General features: G+C 46.9%; 1 protein-coding gene across 7 annotated transcripts in view; it reads right to left on the bottom strand.

Moving 5' to 3' along the window:
* Positions 1-1,202: 1,202 nt before the first annotated feature.
* Positions 1,203-14,289, bottom strand: part of LOC147994853 (uncharacterized) — a 29,230-nt gene continuing 16,143 nt past the window's right edge. For 3 of the 7 annotated variants that reach the window (XR_015686569.1, XR_015686570.1, XR_015686568.1), the window contains 4 exons: positions 12,309-12,643; positions 5,959-6,065; positions 3,455-3,529; positions 1,203-1,402 (listed from right to left, as the gene is read on the bottom strand). Coding sequence is in view for 1 of the 7 variants with exons in the window: in XM_087659742.1 (XP_087515868.1) it covers positions 1,281-1,402; positions 3,455-3,529; positions 5,959-6,065; positions 12,528-12,643 (420 nt within the window). In the remaining 6 variants the exon portion in view is untranslated. Of the gene's footprint in view, positions 1,403-3,454; positions 3,530-5,037; positions 5,134-5,958; positions 6,066-12,308; positions 12,644-14,289 lie in introns of those variants that run through there. The other 4 variants (XR_015686572.1, XM_087659742.1, XR_015686571.1 and 1 more) reach the window with 2 other exon arrangements.

The raw sequence follows: 14,289 nt of genomic DNA, 5'->3' as shown, positions 1-14,289 counted from the left end.
TCTTAACACATCAGGAAAGGAAACCAACACAGCTAGACACTGGTTAGCAACTGCCCAGCTGAAGTCCCCCTCAGATCTTAGATACTTCAAATTCTTTGTCATTTGGAATTGTTCTAGTTTTTTTTTCCTGTTGCTGTAATAAATACCATGACCCGAAACAAGTTGGGGGAGGAAAGTTGGCTTACAGTTACAGCCCAAGAATTCAAGGCAGGAGCTTGAAGCAGAAACCATGGAGGGACACTGCTTGCTGGTTTGGTTCCAGGCTCGCATCCAGCTACCCGTTTTATACATCCACCTGTTCTGGGATGGTAATGCTCACGCTGGGCACTCTTACATTAACTAACAATCAGGGAAACGCCCTGCAGACATGCCCATGGCCAAGCTGATGAAGGTAATTCTTCTATTGAACGTCTTTCTCTCCAGGTATCGAGCTTGTGCCATGTTGACAATAAGTTCTAAGCAGAACAGACATTACCGCACTCTTCACATCCGATCCCTGACTCCCGCCCCACCCTTCACTTGGCTTCTCCTCGACCTTCCTTGTTCTACCCATGCTTTCTCATCCCCACAGGTCGTCAGCTTGAGCTTCTGGCTTTTCTCTCCTGTATTTCTTTTTATGAGTGAGCAAATCCTCAATCCTTTTTTATCCGCCACCCCTGTTTTCTCTCCTGACAGGAAGGGCACTCACCATAAACACTCTTGAGTTTTCCTTTTTTCACTGAACTGTAGAGAAGTGATATCTTCACATTTTCCAAATGAGACATGAGTTACTGAAGGCCAAGCAATGGAGGGTAGATTGGGTAATCTCTAAGGTAGACAAACTCCGAGGGGGAAACTAGAATGCTCTAGTCTTAGGAGGTTGGTCTAGAAAGACCTTGATGTCAATGAGCCTGAAAACAAAAACAAAAAACTAAAGGGGTAAAATGTGTGAGCTCATAAAGAAAATGGAGTCAACTTTGGGATACAAATCACATTTCTCATCAGCTAATGACAATGGCGACACAAAGTGCTGAGAGCTCCTAGATTTAGGGAAAACCACAAGCCCAGTGGAAGCTCATCCATGTAGTCACTTGACTTCCATTGTATTGGTCCCTAATGCCCATGTTTCTCAACCTCTCGTGTGTACACTCCAGCCTTCACTCAAGGAGCTCGGTCAATGAAGATTTGCTTTTACAGGTCTGTATATAGCCCAGGGTTCTACATTTCTAACAAGCTCCAGGTTTTATTGATGCTGTGGGTTCTTGGATCCCATTCTCAGCAACGAGATTCCATATGCTCCCTTAATTCCAAAGACCCCTGTTCCGTAAATAATCAACGTGTCTGTCCACAAGACACAAGAGAGCTGATTCACCATCCGGGACTTTGCATTCTTCTGTTCGCTGCAGTCTGCAGTACCCGCTTGCTAATAAGACAAACAATATAAAGACATTAAAGCATGTTTGCTGATGCATATGACTCATTGTAAAACCAAAGCTTTATAGTCACCCAGAGCGAATCTCCAGCCTTTATAGATGCACCCGCTGTGAGAGGCAGATTAGATTCAGGATGTGCTGAGCACCTCTGCTGTGTGCGTGCCTTGTTGAAGTTAAAATACCTTAGCTGTGGTGGATTTTATTTTAGCTCCATTGAGCGAGGGTTAATTAGGCCTTGAACTTGTTCGAGATAGTGATCAGTAGGTAGCACAGGCCTGACTTTGCAAAATGTTCTACAAACCTAGTTCAGGATTCCTGCTCTGAGTTCTGCCCACACTCATGGGGTAAATTCGCTGAGCATGATCTCCCCTGAAAGCTTTGAAATATTGTTTTCTGAATCCACAGGAGACAAAAGATGTGTCTTCTCCCCAGCTTTGGACATCTTCATTAAGGAAGTTTGACTTGTAAACGGTTTCCCATGGAAGTGTCAATTTCATACATGCTGATACACATAGTCTAGGGCATACTTAGTAACTGAATAGGGAGCTAGCCTATACGCTGATAGGAATCACAGAAATTCTTACCCCAAGCGCTTGCATCTATAGGACCAGGGGTATGGTGTCCTCTATGAAGAAAATAATGTGTTTGAACTTGTCTTTAGATGTTTCTCAGACATTGTCACTGACGTCATCAGAAACCTTAGGCAGGTTAGGAAGCATTTTCTCTCCTTCACCCACAAGCCCTCATGACATCTGACGTCTCGCTCAGGAGTGCTGAGGCATTTGTCTCCGCACTGAGTCTCAGACCCCTCTCTGACCCTCACTGCTACCCTGGAATGTAGACCTGTGTTCCCACCTCTAACCATGCCGCAGCTCCCCACCCACCCTTGTGTCATTGGGAGAAACTTATAACCTCGCAGCTTTGATCACATCACAGTTGACCCTCCAGACTTATGTATATATCTTTGTCCAGTCATCCCTCCATCCTTCTCCCAGCCCACCCTCCAGCCCACATTGCTAACTCGAAGGGGTCCTCCCCAGCCCCACTTTCAACCCTACACCCACCACTCATCCAGGCTGAGGTCTCACCCACCTCCTACTGAACCCCGCCCATTGTCATGTCACTTGTCCAGCCTTCTTCTTTGCTTTTCCTGACCATCAAATGAAATGACTCTCCTCTTTTAAACCCTTTCAACTTAGGGCAAGCATTGTGTGAGGGCATTTCATTCTGCCTCATACTGGTGACCAGTATGTGTCAACTGGGATGTTTGTTCAAATCTCCAGGCTAGTCATTTGTGGTCATCAAAGAATTATATTTCTAGGACTCTCTAGGCTGGGTGGCAATGGACTTGTCATGGATGATGCATAGGAGTGAAAGTGACCTGTGTCCCTTCTGACCATGTGACCACTGGAGTGACTTCTTTATGTCTCCAGCTGCCCATGTTCTCAGAGGTTTTCAATTTCAAGGTGGGAGCTGTTTTGTCAACATAGGTCCTTGAGTGATAGCATTGAGCAGAGCCCTCAGTTGACCTACAGTGGACATAAGCATGGACCAGAAATAACTCTGACTCTCTCTGTCTCTCTCTGTCTCTGTCTCTGTCTCTCTGTCTCTCTGTCTCTCTCTGTATGTGTGTGTGTGTTCTGTGTGATTTGATTGAATATAAAGAACAAATGTGTACCAAGTTACACAGATTCTGGAGACACAAATGCTTATGGATGACACAATCAGGATTTTAAATATCTTCAGCAGGCAAAAACCATGATGAAAATACCAGTAAAAATGAGAGCCCAAATGTTGAATTTAGACACACAGAGGCAGGGGCTCAAATCAGATACGCTTCACACTCTGGTTCATGTAGGAAGACTTGGGAGGGGAGTTATTTAGCGCTGAAACTCTGAGCGTGCCAAGCAGGTGAACGCTGGCCAGTCATCTAACTTGCCGCATTCCCCAACAATGGCTCCACCATTGAATGGTGTTCAGTGGATGCTTTGTCTGACAAGATCAACTCGGGATGATTAAGATGATGAAACATCTCTACATACCTGAAGTGGGGAACGTTCGAACCATTAGAAGAACCAACCAGAGTGAAGTACAGATGTATTTTACGATGTTCAGGTCTGTAAAAATAGAGCGATTCAGTCTTGAAGCCAACATTTCATGAAGTCTGCCTCACGGTTGGCATGACCCGGTGATAACCCGGGGGGTCCTTATGGGAATGAACATCTTGTCTTGTCCTGGAAGCATCCTTGCTAAGGGTCCCAGGGAGAGAGGCTTCACCTTGGTCCATAACATTGGTGGTTCTGACCTGTTCTCATCCAGTTCCTCAAGAGGATCAACTGATGTTTTTGGTCTTGGATTTTCTATCGTCTAAAAATGTGTCATAATGGAAGGCAGCAAGAAGAGTTGTTCATGCTTTATACATTTGGTCAGAAAACACAGTGGATGGACATAAGACAAGTTGTTACAAAATCAAAGGTTAGTTACACAGAAAGACCCTTATACTGCTAACCTTGCCAAAGACTGTGCTCAGGCACAGGATGCCTCGGCTGGGCCATACGCTTCCCTCAATGTAGAAAACTGGAATGCAGGACTGCTTAACAAAGCCTCCATATCCCAGTCCACTGGACAACAAATTAGTTGTGATTCCAACAGGAGGGAGTTTGTGTGGCTCTTTTCCTCAGCATAATAGATGTTCTGTGGAGTGGTATGTTTCGTGCTGTGACAATTCATTCCTGCACATGTGACAGGGCCACTGGCTGATTTCACTCTGCTCCAATTAGGAGAAAACGCATATTTTAATCTGCCCCATGGTGAGGTGGCACTTTGCTCAGTGGCCTTGGCAAGCTAGCCATTTAACCATTTCGGTGGGAGCCTCCACTCCAGCCCAGTGGTCTGCTGCCAGCCTCATCCAGTCTCTTTCTGTTGCCAGTAGTTTCTGGATTTCAAAGAACAATTAAAGGCCACCCCGTTATTCGTGGAGCAACTGGGCTGTGGCAGGTCCCTTGGCAGTGGCCACTCCTGGAAACAGACTGAGTGTTGTGTATGTGGAGTGGCGACCCCCCTTCCCTCATCTCTGGCCTTTCCTGGGCTCGAAGACACGGAGAACCTTGACCCACGGGGCCTTTCTGCTCTTCTAGGGTCCTCTCTATAGTAGCCAGAGGGCAGTGCCAGCTGGCTGGGTCACTTGGCCCTGGCCTTGAAGATGGTAACTATCCCAGGCTACCTCTCAAAGCCAAGCAATTTACTCTTCCCATTTGGAAACTAAGGGGAAAAAATCCTGTTCCTGTTTTTTTTCTTTTGTTTTTTTAAACCAGTTTTTCCTAAGTGGTTTCCTTTAGCTCTGCTTCTGACAGCCCAGGGTCAAGCCCAAGCCACTAGCTGGGCCCAGCCCAGATGCTCCGAGCTCCTGATGTGGATCTGAAGTCACTGAGCCCTTTGTGTGAACTTTCCGAGGACCAAGATCAGACAGTGAGGCAGAGACCAGACAACCATAAATTACTCTGTGAGAGATTACCCCATTTCCAATGTTTTTGCAGAGCCTGGGATACACTCCTTCGAGGCACCTTTACTAAATCATAGCTACTCTGGTAGAAGAGGCCCCTGGATCGTTTTTTCTAGGAGGCAGGTATGTAGCAGCCCTTCTCTTTGTTCTCTCCCTTCCCAGCACAATTCTCCTCTCTTCCAAAGCAGCTTTGAGGAATCCTTATCCCCATCGGTGATTCTGAAGTGGAGAAACCAGCATCAGTTCTACCTGCACCTCCTCTGACATGGCAAGACTACTCCAAACACTGACTGGCTGCCCAATTGGGTCTCCAGAGAAGTGTGTGTGCACGTGTGCATACATGTGTGCGTGCATGCATGTGTATGTGTGTCAAGTTGAAGTAGGGGGTCTTCTTCAACCATATACTTTTTGAGACAAGTTCTGTCCCTGGAGCAGTAACTCACCATTTTAGTGGGACTGGATGGCTACTGAGCCTTAGGGATCCCCTGTCCTCCCGATGCTGGTATAACAAGGGTGCTCCACACCACACGTGCTTTTAACATGGGCAAAGCTCAGGTCCTCTTGTCTTCCCAGCTCCCAGACTGCTATTTTTACCTTGGCCCCCAAATTATTGTTATGACTGCATGGCCTTTCCCAAGAGACCTGCAACCACCCAACTGCCATACATCTCATCTGTCCTGAAGCAATGCTGAGTCACGTGTCCCCATGTGTGACTGTGCACTGGTAAGGAGCAGGGATGAGCTCCTCACTCATTGTTCCCAGCCCCAGAACCCACTTTCTCCTGTGGAGGGCTCAGGCTCCCTCACAACAAGTTGCTGCAAACCCAGCGGTGGGAGACCCCACTGAACAGGCACACTGGTTCCCGGCTGGCTCCTGTTACTATTGCATGATTTCTGTGCCACCATAACTTGGTATGGTGCACGGCACCGCCAGAAACAAGAGAAGAAAGCAAAGATTCGTGGATCCTATTAGCTACTTCCCTATTACTGTGGTGCCCTAAAACACATCAACTTATAGAAGAAGGGAGGGTTTATGTGGGCTTACAGTTCCAGGGAGATAGGAGTCCATCACTATCACAGCAAGGAAGTGTGGCAGCAGGCAGGCATGGCAACTGGAGCTGGGAGCTGAGGGCTGAGGCCTTGTATCTTGAACTGAAATCGGGAAACAATGGGTACAAACTGGAAATGGCACATGGCTTTTGAAACCCCAAGGCCCGCCCCCAATAACGTACTTCCTCTAGAAAGGCCACACCCCCTAAACCTACTCAAACAGTATTTCCAACTGGGGACTGAGTAATCTGATGCCCAGGGATGGGATGAGGGAGGCGCCTCATTCAAGCTATCTTGCATGTTGGACCTTGTCACCCATAGGGACTGTGCCCAGAATGTCCCTGCACTTGCTTCAATGCTATGTTGTAGCTATCTTGATGTTCTGAAATTCATTGAATATGCAATCCAATTAATCCATCTCCCTCCACTGGGCCCGCAAATTATATAGCCAGTTCTAGAAGGGGAAAAATTTGTTCAGTATTTATGACTTTCTAAAAGACACACTCAACCGTTGGCGCACAGGCTACATGTACCCCAAGATAGCAATGAAGGCATCTCAACACAAAATCACAGCCTCGTTTAAAACACTACGGTATTCGGTGTGTGTGATTCCTTTTGTAACTTGATGCACAGCTCTCAAGGGCCAGCTTTGTACTGACATCACGTCTCAAAGTCATTGGTGGGCCAGCGGTTGCCCAAGTCTGGTACACAGCAGAATCACCTGATGAGCCTCTAAAGTCTTACCATCCCAGCCGTTCTCCTAAGTAAAGATAAAACCTGAATGCAAGAGGGAAGGATGCAGGCCTCGGCAATTTTTTTAAGATTCCCCAGCGGCTGTGATTCCAAGCCAATAAAGTGGTCAGCATGTTTGAGTATATATCCCTCACAGGGCTTCAGAATTTGAACCTACTATGTACTTGCCTTAATTAGGCACGTTTTAAATTCTGCTGTTTTCTGAATAAAAAAGTCTTTGATCCTTTCTGTGCTTAGGAAGATTCTTGTGGGCATTTATTTGAATCTTGACAAGAGAAAAACTTTTGTACGCATTGTCCATGGACATCCAGAATGCTGGGTAGGGAGAGTGGGCAGATGTCCGGAAACTTCCCATGGCTAGCCAAGCTGCACCACCTGGGGCTGCCACGGCTCAGAGGGGGGAGTGTTGTAGAGCATTCTCCTCTGAAGCCTGACACTGGCAGGTGGGGAAAGGTGCCCCCCACAGGGAGACATCATGCCTCTGAGGCATGCCTTGCATTTGCCCTTCACGGGCAATACTCTCCACCCCACCTCTACCTGTCTTCATGATGAGACCCTTGCCTACGTCAGGGGGCATCAGCTACTGAGGTGCCTTCCTGTGCAACTGCTTCTTCCTGGTTCTAAGGGAGTTGCTACAGCTCTGCAGGGCCTCCTTACCTCTATATACACAGACGGACTCCATACCTGTTCCCTATTTACACTCTAGCTACCCCTGCAATCACCAGTTCCCTCTCCTCTCTAAGGTGACACACTGAACAGTGGGCTTCCTTCAAGCCCGTAAGAGCTTTCTTCCCTGTTAAAAGGCAGTGGTGGATCCCCAGTGCAACCTTCCGATTCATCAATAAAAGGATGCTGGGACTGGGGGTGGAGAAGGAAAGGATTCAGGTGGAAGGGCCCAAGGAGAGCTGTGTAAAGGAAGTTCCGATGGGAAGCAGGTTTCCTTGAGGTCAGTGTGGGTGTTTGGGACAAAAGTGTCTAAATTACATTGACATTTCAAGAATGGTCTACCTTCCCACAGTGACAGGCATTTCTATGTGATGGGGAGTTCTATCATATGACCAAGTACAGTAGAGAAAAGTCTTTAGAGAGAGAGAGAGAGAGAGAGAGAGAGAGAGAGAGAGAGAGAGAGAGTTAGGGCCTGATTGAGTAAGGTTCTTCCTCATCCTATGGCCACCTAATCTGCACTTGATCATCCTGGCTAGTTTAAAGAAAATGAACTTTTGTAGTAACTAATATTATCTTTTAGCTTCTTTCTTCTGTTTGACTCAGGTCAGGGACCCAAGGCATGTGAATGGGTCTGAGGCCTGTGGTCAGGACTTAAAGTCGATATTCCTTCCTATACAGAAGAGGCGCGTCTCCTGACAAAAGATGGGATCTGGGCCAGGGAGCCTTGTACACTTAGCATTGTGTGCTGTGGTGCACTCAGTGAGCCTTTCCTCATTCTTCCCCATGTTCCCTGGGTTGCTATGGGAAGCATTTCCCACCATGTATGTGGGTCGAGCTCCCAGTATAGCCATAGAGAGAACCTGAGAGTCTAGCTGTTATTTTAGGGCAAAGAAAAGAGCAGATGGCGTTGTACCACTTCAGACTGTAGCAATGGCAAAAGGCAGGCCTTTTCCAGGCCAGCAAAAGGCTCTCCACAGCTGTTGTACAGGCATGGCTGCTTTGGGGTCACTCATGTTCTCATCATTAACCTGTCACCCATGCTCTGCAAGAAAGCCCAAAAAACTTGTTGGATCCCCAAAGTGAACTTTGGTGGAATCATTACTTGGTTGGTTGGGGCCCTAGGAGAAGTGAGTAGACATTATTTATGTATCCCAGTGGGGAGGAATTTTAACAACAGCCCAGCTAAAAACATAGAAGAGCTTGGTTGTGGCAAGCTCTGGTCTCTTTGCTTTTGGAAGTCCTGAAGGATCCTGCTCACGAACAGTGTGATGGCTTGTGTTAGCTGTCAACGTCCCAGAGTCTGGAGTCTCAGAGCATGCCTGTGAGTGATCATCTTGAATACATTAATAATGTGGGAATGCCCCCCTAATTGTGAGTGGGACCATTCCCTGGGCAGGGGATTCTAGACTTTATAGATTGGAGAGAACACTTGGCATGGCTCTCTGCTTCCAACTGTGGGCGCAATGCACAAACTCCTGACACATTGGGATCCCCACCAGGATGGACTGAGAAAGTAGATTCTCAAATTCCTTGTCTTCTGCTGCAAAGTGGTTCCTGGGATCTGAGGGACAGAAATCTGCCAGGGCAGGGGGAGGATTCAGTGTTTTGTTTTGTTTTTTTGTTTTGTTTTGTTTTGTTTTCTTTTTTCTTTTTTTCAGAGCTGGGGACCGAACCCATTGTTTTGTTTTTTAAAGATTGATCACAAAGGCCACAATATCTCTTCTTCACACTAGTAGCTATGGTTGCAAAGAGCCTCATACACGCTAAGGCCACATTTGCTATTTGGTAGTGGCATTATCAACTGTGGGGTGTTTCTGACCATGCAAGTGACAGTAGAAAGTCTTGACCACCATCTTCTTATCCAGACAGAGGGTACACATGGACATCTGTTACCTGTGGCTGCCAGGGTTTGCTTTACCTTACAAACAATGAGGGCTGGAGAGATGGCTCAGTGGATAAGGGCACTGACTGCTCTTCCAGAAGTCCTGAGTTCAAATCCCAGCAACCACATGGTGGCTCACAACCATCTATAATGAGGTCTGATGCCCTCTTCTGGTGTGTCTGAAGACAGCTACAGTGTACTTATGTATAATAAATAAATTTTAAAAAAAGATACCTTACAAACAATGAGAGAGAGCCTCCCAGAGTCTCCGAGTGTTACACCTTCAGGTTGATATGCTAGACTTTCATCTGGGCCAAAGGAGAGACTCACAGTGTGGTGTATGCAATCCTCCTTTGGAAGTTTTCAGGTTCCTAGTAACTCTTGCCATGGTGCCTTGTAATACTGAGTTTGTCAATATTTGTGCCCTGCTACAGTTTAACTATGTGCCTATTTTCCATCTATGGAAGAATCTACAAGATCATGGCTAAGGGAATGGGAATGGTTGTTTTTCCACTCAAAGGTGCAGTCTTATTTCCTCTTATGTTCACAACAGCCAAATAGGATGGGAGTGGCTTTTGTCTATGTTATAAATAAGATCGGCAAGGCTCACCGAAAAAAAATTATCTCACCCAAGGTGGCTGGGTGCAAAGTTGCAGGGTTTCTGATTGAAATTGGGTCTGTTGACCCCACCATCCCAAGTTGCCCTCTTTGAGTTCACCAAGATGCATATGCATGAACATGTTTACATCCATAAATTGATCCCAACAACTGCCACTTCATTCTGAAAACTTCTTCAAGCTTCCCATCAGCTTACAGCACAAGGAATACCATGTTCAATATGTGCAGGGGAGACAGTTCAGGGAGACGCAGCTAGTCTCTCTCTAGACTGTATTCTGAAAGATATCATTGTGGCCAGTTCTTCAAAACATACTTAGAAAGCATATTTTAACCAAATACATCTGCCTCCAACCTTCAGAGCCTCTTCCTCCTCTCTAGAGCCATTCTTTGATAATCATCTGTGTCTTCTAATGCTATTCCCTGACAAGTATTTTGAATATTGGTTGAACTTTTTTCTTTCTGGAATGTTCTTACTCTTTTTATACCAAGCTCTTTTCTCCCCATGCAGTATGCATGTGGCTAGTGTTGTCTAGCCTGGCCTGTAGGGCAGAACTACTGCAAAATATTAAATATACATAGTAAAAAAGGTATAGCTTGAGTTGGACATTGTGGCACTCATCTGTTAACCCAATATTCAAAATGTTGAGGCAGAAGGACCATCACAAGTTCTGAGCCAACCAGAAGTATGCATGTCAGGACTCTTTCTCAAGTCCTCCTCCCACAAAAAGATAGTTCTAGAAGACACAGGCAGCCTAGCAAAGTGGAAGTCTATCTCTCTCCTTGTACCATTCAACCTGGTGCTGAGATCATTGGGGACCCTTGGCTAGTTTGCATGATTTGAAGTTAGATGTGTCTGTCTCTCCTCTAACAAAACAGTTCTCTAAGGGTTTCCTGCTACACCCCACAGGGTCCAGCCATGGACTTTGAAAAGAGAAGGCAGCATTGTTTAATTACATGATAGAAGGGGTACGGAAAGTTTTCTTTGGATCCTTTTACTTCTACTCTGGGAAAGAACCCAGGAAAGTATAGTTAACTCAGGTTATCAATCAGGCTGGGTGGGCAGGAGCAGGCTATTAGGAGATGTGCCTTGATCCTTTGGTTCATTTTTATCCATAGAGACAAAGAAGAAAAATAACCTTGCAAAACACTGGTGCCAAGGCATTTTATTCTTGATGTGAATCTTTGTAAGTGTTTTGGAATGAACTCTAGGTCAAGATGACACAGGGCCTTCAGTCTTCCCTGAACCTCCTCTCTGCCTGTGTTTCTGGAGGATGGGAAGCCTGTCTCCAGGAGGGAGCACAGTGGTGACTCTCCATCTGGAGTGCTTCCTGGCTGTCATCATTCAGCCTGGACTCTAAGGAGAAACGCCACAGCATCGCATGGCACACGCACCTCCAAATTGCACTGCACTTGTGAACCCAGCTGACGCCTTCGTGTGTCATGTTAAATCATGTCCCAGCGTTTCTTGGATTCAAGAGACAGCGACTGGGCCAGGGGGAGCCGCCACAGTTCTTCCTGCCCATTCTCTCTCACCCTCTAATTATTTTTCTAATGGTTCCTTGGTGCAATCAGCTATTCATCACACACACCCTCTTCTTAAGGCTTTTCTCTTTCCAAGTTCACACATCCAGGGCTCTCCAAGAGAGAGATCTGAGGAATTGGCTGTCTTCTGTCCCCAGGAGAATGAAGAGGTTGTGTGCAATGCCTGGCTGTGTAATATGTGCGGGGAGGATTCTGTGCCAGGCCACCTGTGTACCCTTAACCCAGAAGTGGCACCGAGTAGATGACGAGCCAGGGAAGTGTGGATTTCCGTACCGAGCCAGCTCTGCAAATTCAAGTGGCTCATCCAATACCACAAGCCCTGTCAGGGCAGCAGGCATGGAAAGGGGCAGGGTGGGTTGTAATGAAGGGTGGATGCCGAAGGAGAAGGAAGCCCAGAGAGGCACCTCCAATGAGTCAGTGAGGGCCTGGAAATGACACTAGACTTCCTCTTGCTCTGGTGCAGGCTTCTGGGTAATTCTGTAAGAATTGCTTGGGCAAAGACCCAATCAGTGTGCATTGCTCCACTTTCTGTGCCTAACATGGGATTGACCATAACTGTTATATAAAACTTACTGTGGGCTAAACATATATCAATGACATCTCAGCTGTTGACAAACAGGATAGGAGAGAAACATCTTGTCCCAGACGATAGGAAAGTGACTCACCCTAGATTATGTAGGGCTGGTCTAGGCAACTTGTGACATGAACCTGGGTCCCCCACTCCCAGAACCTGGAAGGTCATCCTTCTATGAGAACAGCCCTGACCTTTGGGGTCTGGTATTTGCCTGAGGTGACATGCAAAACTCGGTCTCGGCAAACCAAAGATGTGGTCTGCAAAGTTTGCTGCCTCCCCTGGAGAGATGCGGTAGTCAGAAGAGACTTACCGGACTCCTTGCTAAGACCATCTTGCTGTGTGGCAGATTCACACCTTCCTGACATTGCTGTCTGCTGCAAACATTGATTTGAGGTCTCCAGCTCAATCCTCACAGCACAGCCAGATTCATTAGCGGGGAGGGAAGTGTGGCAACACCTGTCCAACGGTTTCACATGACCTGGCAACATAGGAGCAGGGAACTCCTGGGGGAGGAGGGCTGTGTGATTACCACTTTCTGTATGGACGCACTGATGCTTGGCTTCTCAATCCAGCCATTGTGTCTGTGAGCACCCTGCTGGAGCTGCCTTTGTGAGACGCTGAGGGCTGGGCTGTGCACCTGTGTAGCTGAGAAAAGAATGTGGGTCACTGAGATGGAGGAAAAGACATCGGAAGGGAAGCAAACACAACCACCCTTTCTTAGCAGTAAAAGAGGCACATGTGGCCTGTACGACCTTCTGAAAGAGAACTCACAGAAACCCACCAGCTTTCACTCGGTCCTTGCCCTTTAATCCTGTGCCTTCATGGACCCAATGAAATAACAGGCTGAGTTTTTCTCTCCATCAGCCATGACTTCATGGCCCCTTCAGTTTTCTCTCTTCCTCTGCTCTTAACCAGCACTGCTCCCAAATAAAATATTGGCTCCCAACTTCTGTTTGAACGTTGCTCTTTTCCTATGTGAATGAGAAATCCCAGGTCCTGTGTGGTAAACCCTTCCACACTAAGGACACACCTCAGGTTCCAAAGGGAGAGCATGTCACATAGAGAAACCATGATAGATGGAGTTAGCTGTGGATGTGGAAGGCCAGCATCATATTCCTCTCAGGAGATGGGAAAAGAAAAACAAGAAACCAAACATGTTTGTGACCATAACATGTTTGTGGAGGTGGTAATCCTGTGCACACGGCCTTCTGGGAGCTTCTATGAAGACTGGGTTAGAGCAGACAAGGTTAGGACCAGGGCCTGTTTCGTGAATGGTTGACATCTGCTTCTATTTCTCCATCTGACCAGAATAAAAGGTGTAGCCCAATGTCCCAGCCAAGAACTTTAAGAGAGAAACTTTATTTTTTTTTTCCGGAGCTGAGGACCGAACCCAGGGCCTTGTGCTTGCTAGGCAAGCGCTCTACCACTGAGCTAAATCCCCAACCCCAAGAGAGAAACTTTAAAACCCATGAATATCCCCTTGCCAGCAAAGCCTGCTGCTGCTCATCTCTGAGGACCCATTGCTTCCTGGAACCTTTTATACCCCTTTTGTTAACCTCTACCTCTGCCCCGAGTCCTGAGCTCAGCCCCCTTTGTGCACGTGAGCTCATCTGTGTCATCTCCACGACCTTTTCTAGCTGTCCCTTGGGTTGGCTCAGTCTGCTCAGGGTGAGATGCCCACTAGGCCAGTGACATCTGAAGGTCAAGGAGGCTGAACTCAGAGAAAGAAACGCTTCATCAACACAAGGCTCTCTGAACTCAAGATTTATAGGGGAAGATAAAACCCTCTCTAGACAGTTTAGGTGCCTCCTTTTTCTCATGAGCAATTCGACTTTGAAAGCAAATTATAAACCATTCGAGAAGCCTTATCCTTCCCGAGACCTGTTTTCTTTCCCTCGCCTTGGCACTTCTTAGTTAAGTGCGTGTTGGTGTCCCCAGACTGTTCCAGAGAGGGACCAACTACCCCACTTTGCCCTGGATTTCCCTTCCTGAGAAAAGTCCCAGCCCCGGGTTAACAGGGTGGAGAGCATCCTTGGACTGTTTTGCTTTACATGTGAGTAGCTCACCGGGAAGGTGTGTGTTGGAGCAGCCACAGCCCCCACTGTGGAGAACATGCTTAGGATGCTGTCAGCCTGCTATCTAACCTTAGGTCAGTCAATTTCCTTTCCTGCTTCAAATCTCTTTTCCACTGTGGTGGGAATAAGACCCATTTGCCCAATGCCCTGGATACTATGAGAATTAAATTACATAGTAGTTGCAAAATAATTCGGCCTTGTTGAACTTGCTCCCCA

The sequence above is a fragment of the Rattus norvegicus genome, chromosome 4 (assembly GCF_021556685.1).
Source record: "Rattus norvegicus strain SHRSP/BbbUtx chromosome 4, alternate assembly SHRSP_T2T, whole genome shotgun sequence".
In the NCBI taxonomy this organism is placed as follows: Eukaryota; Metazoa; Chordata; class Mammalia; order Rodentia; family Muridae; genus Rattus; species Rattus norvegicus.
Note: the sequence above shows the minus strand (reverse complement) of the source record. Positions and strands in the feature narration are given on the sequence as shown.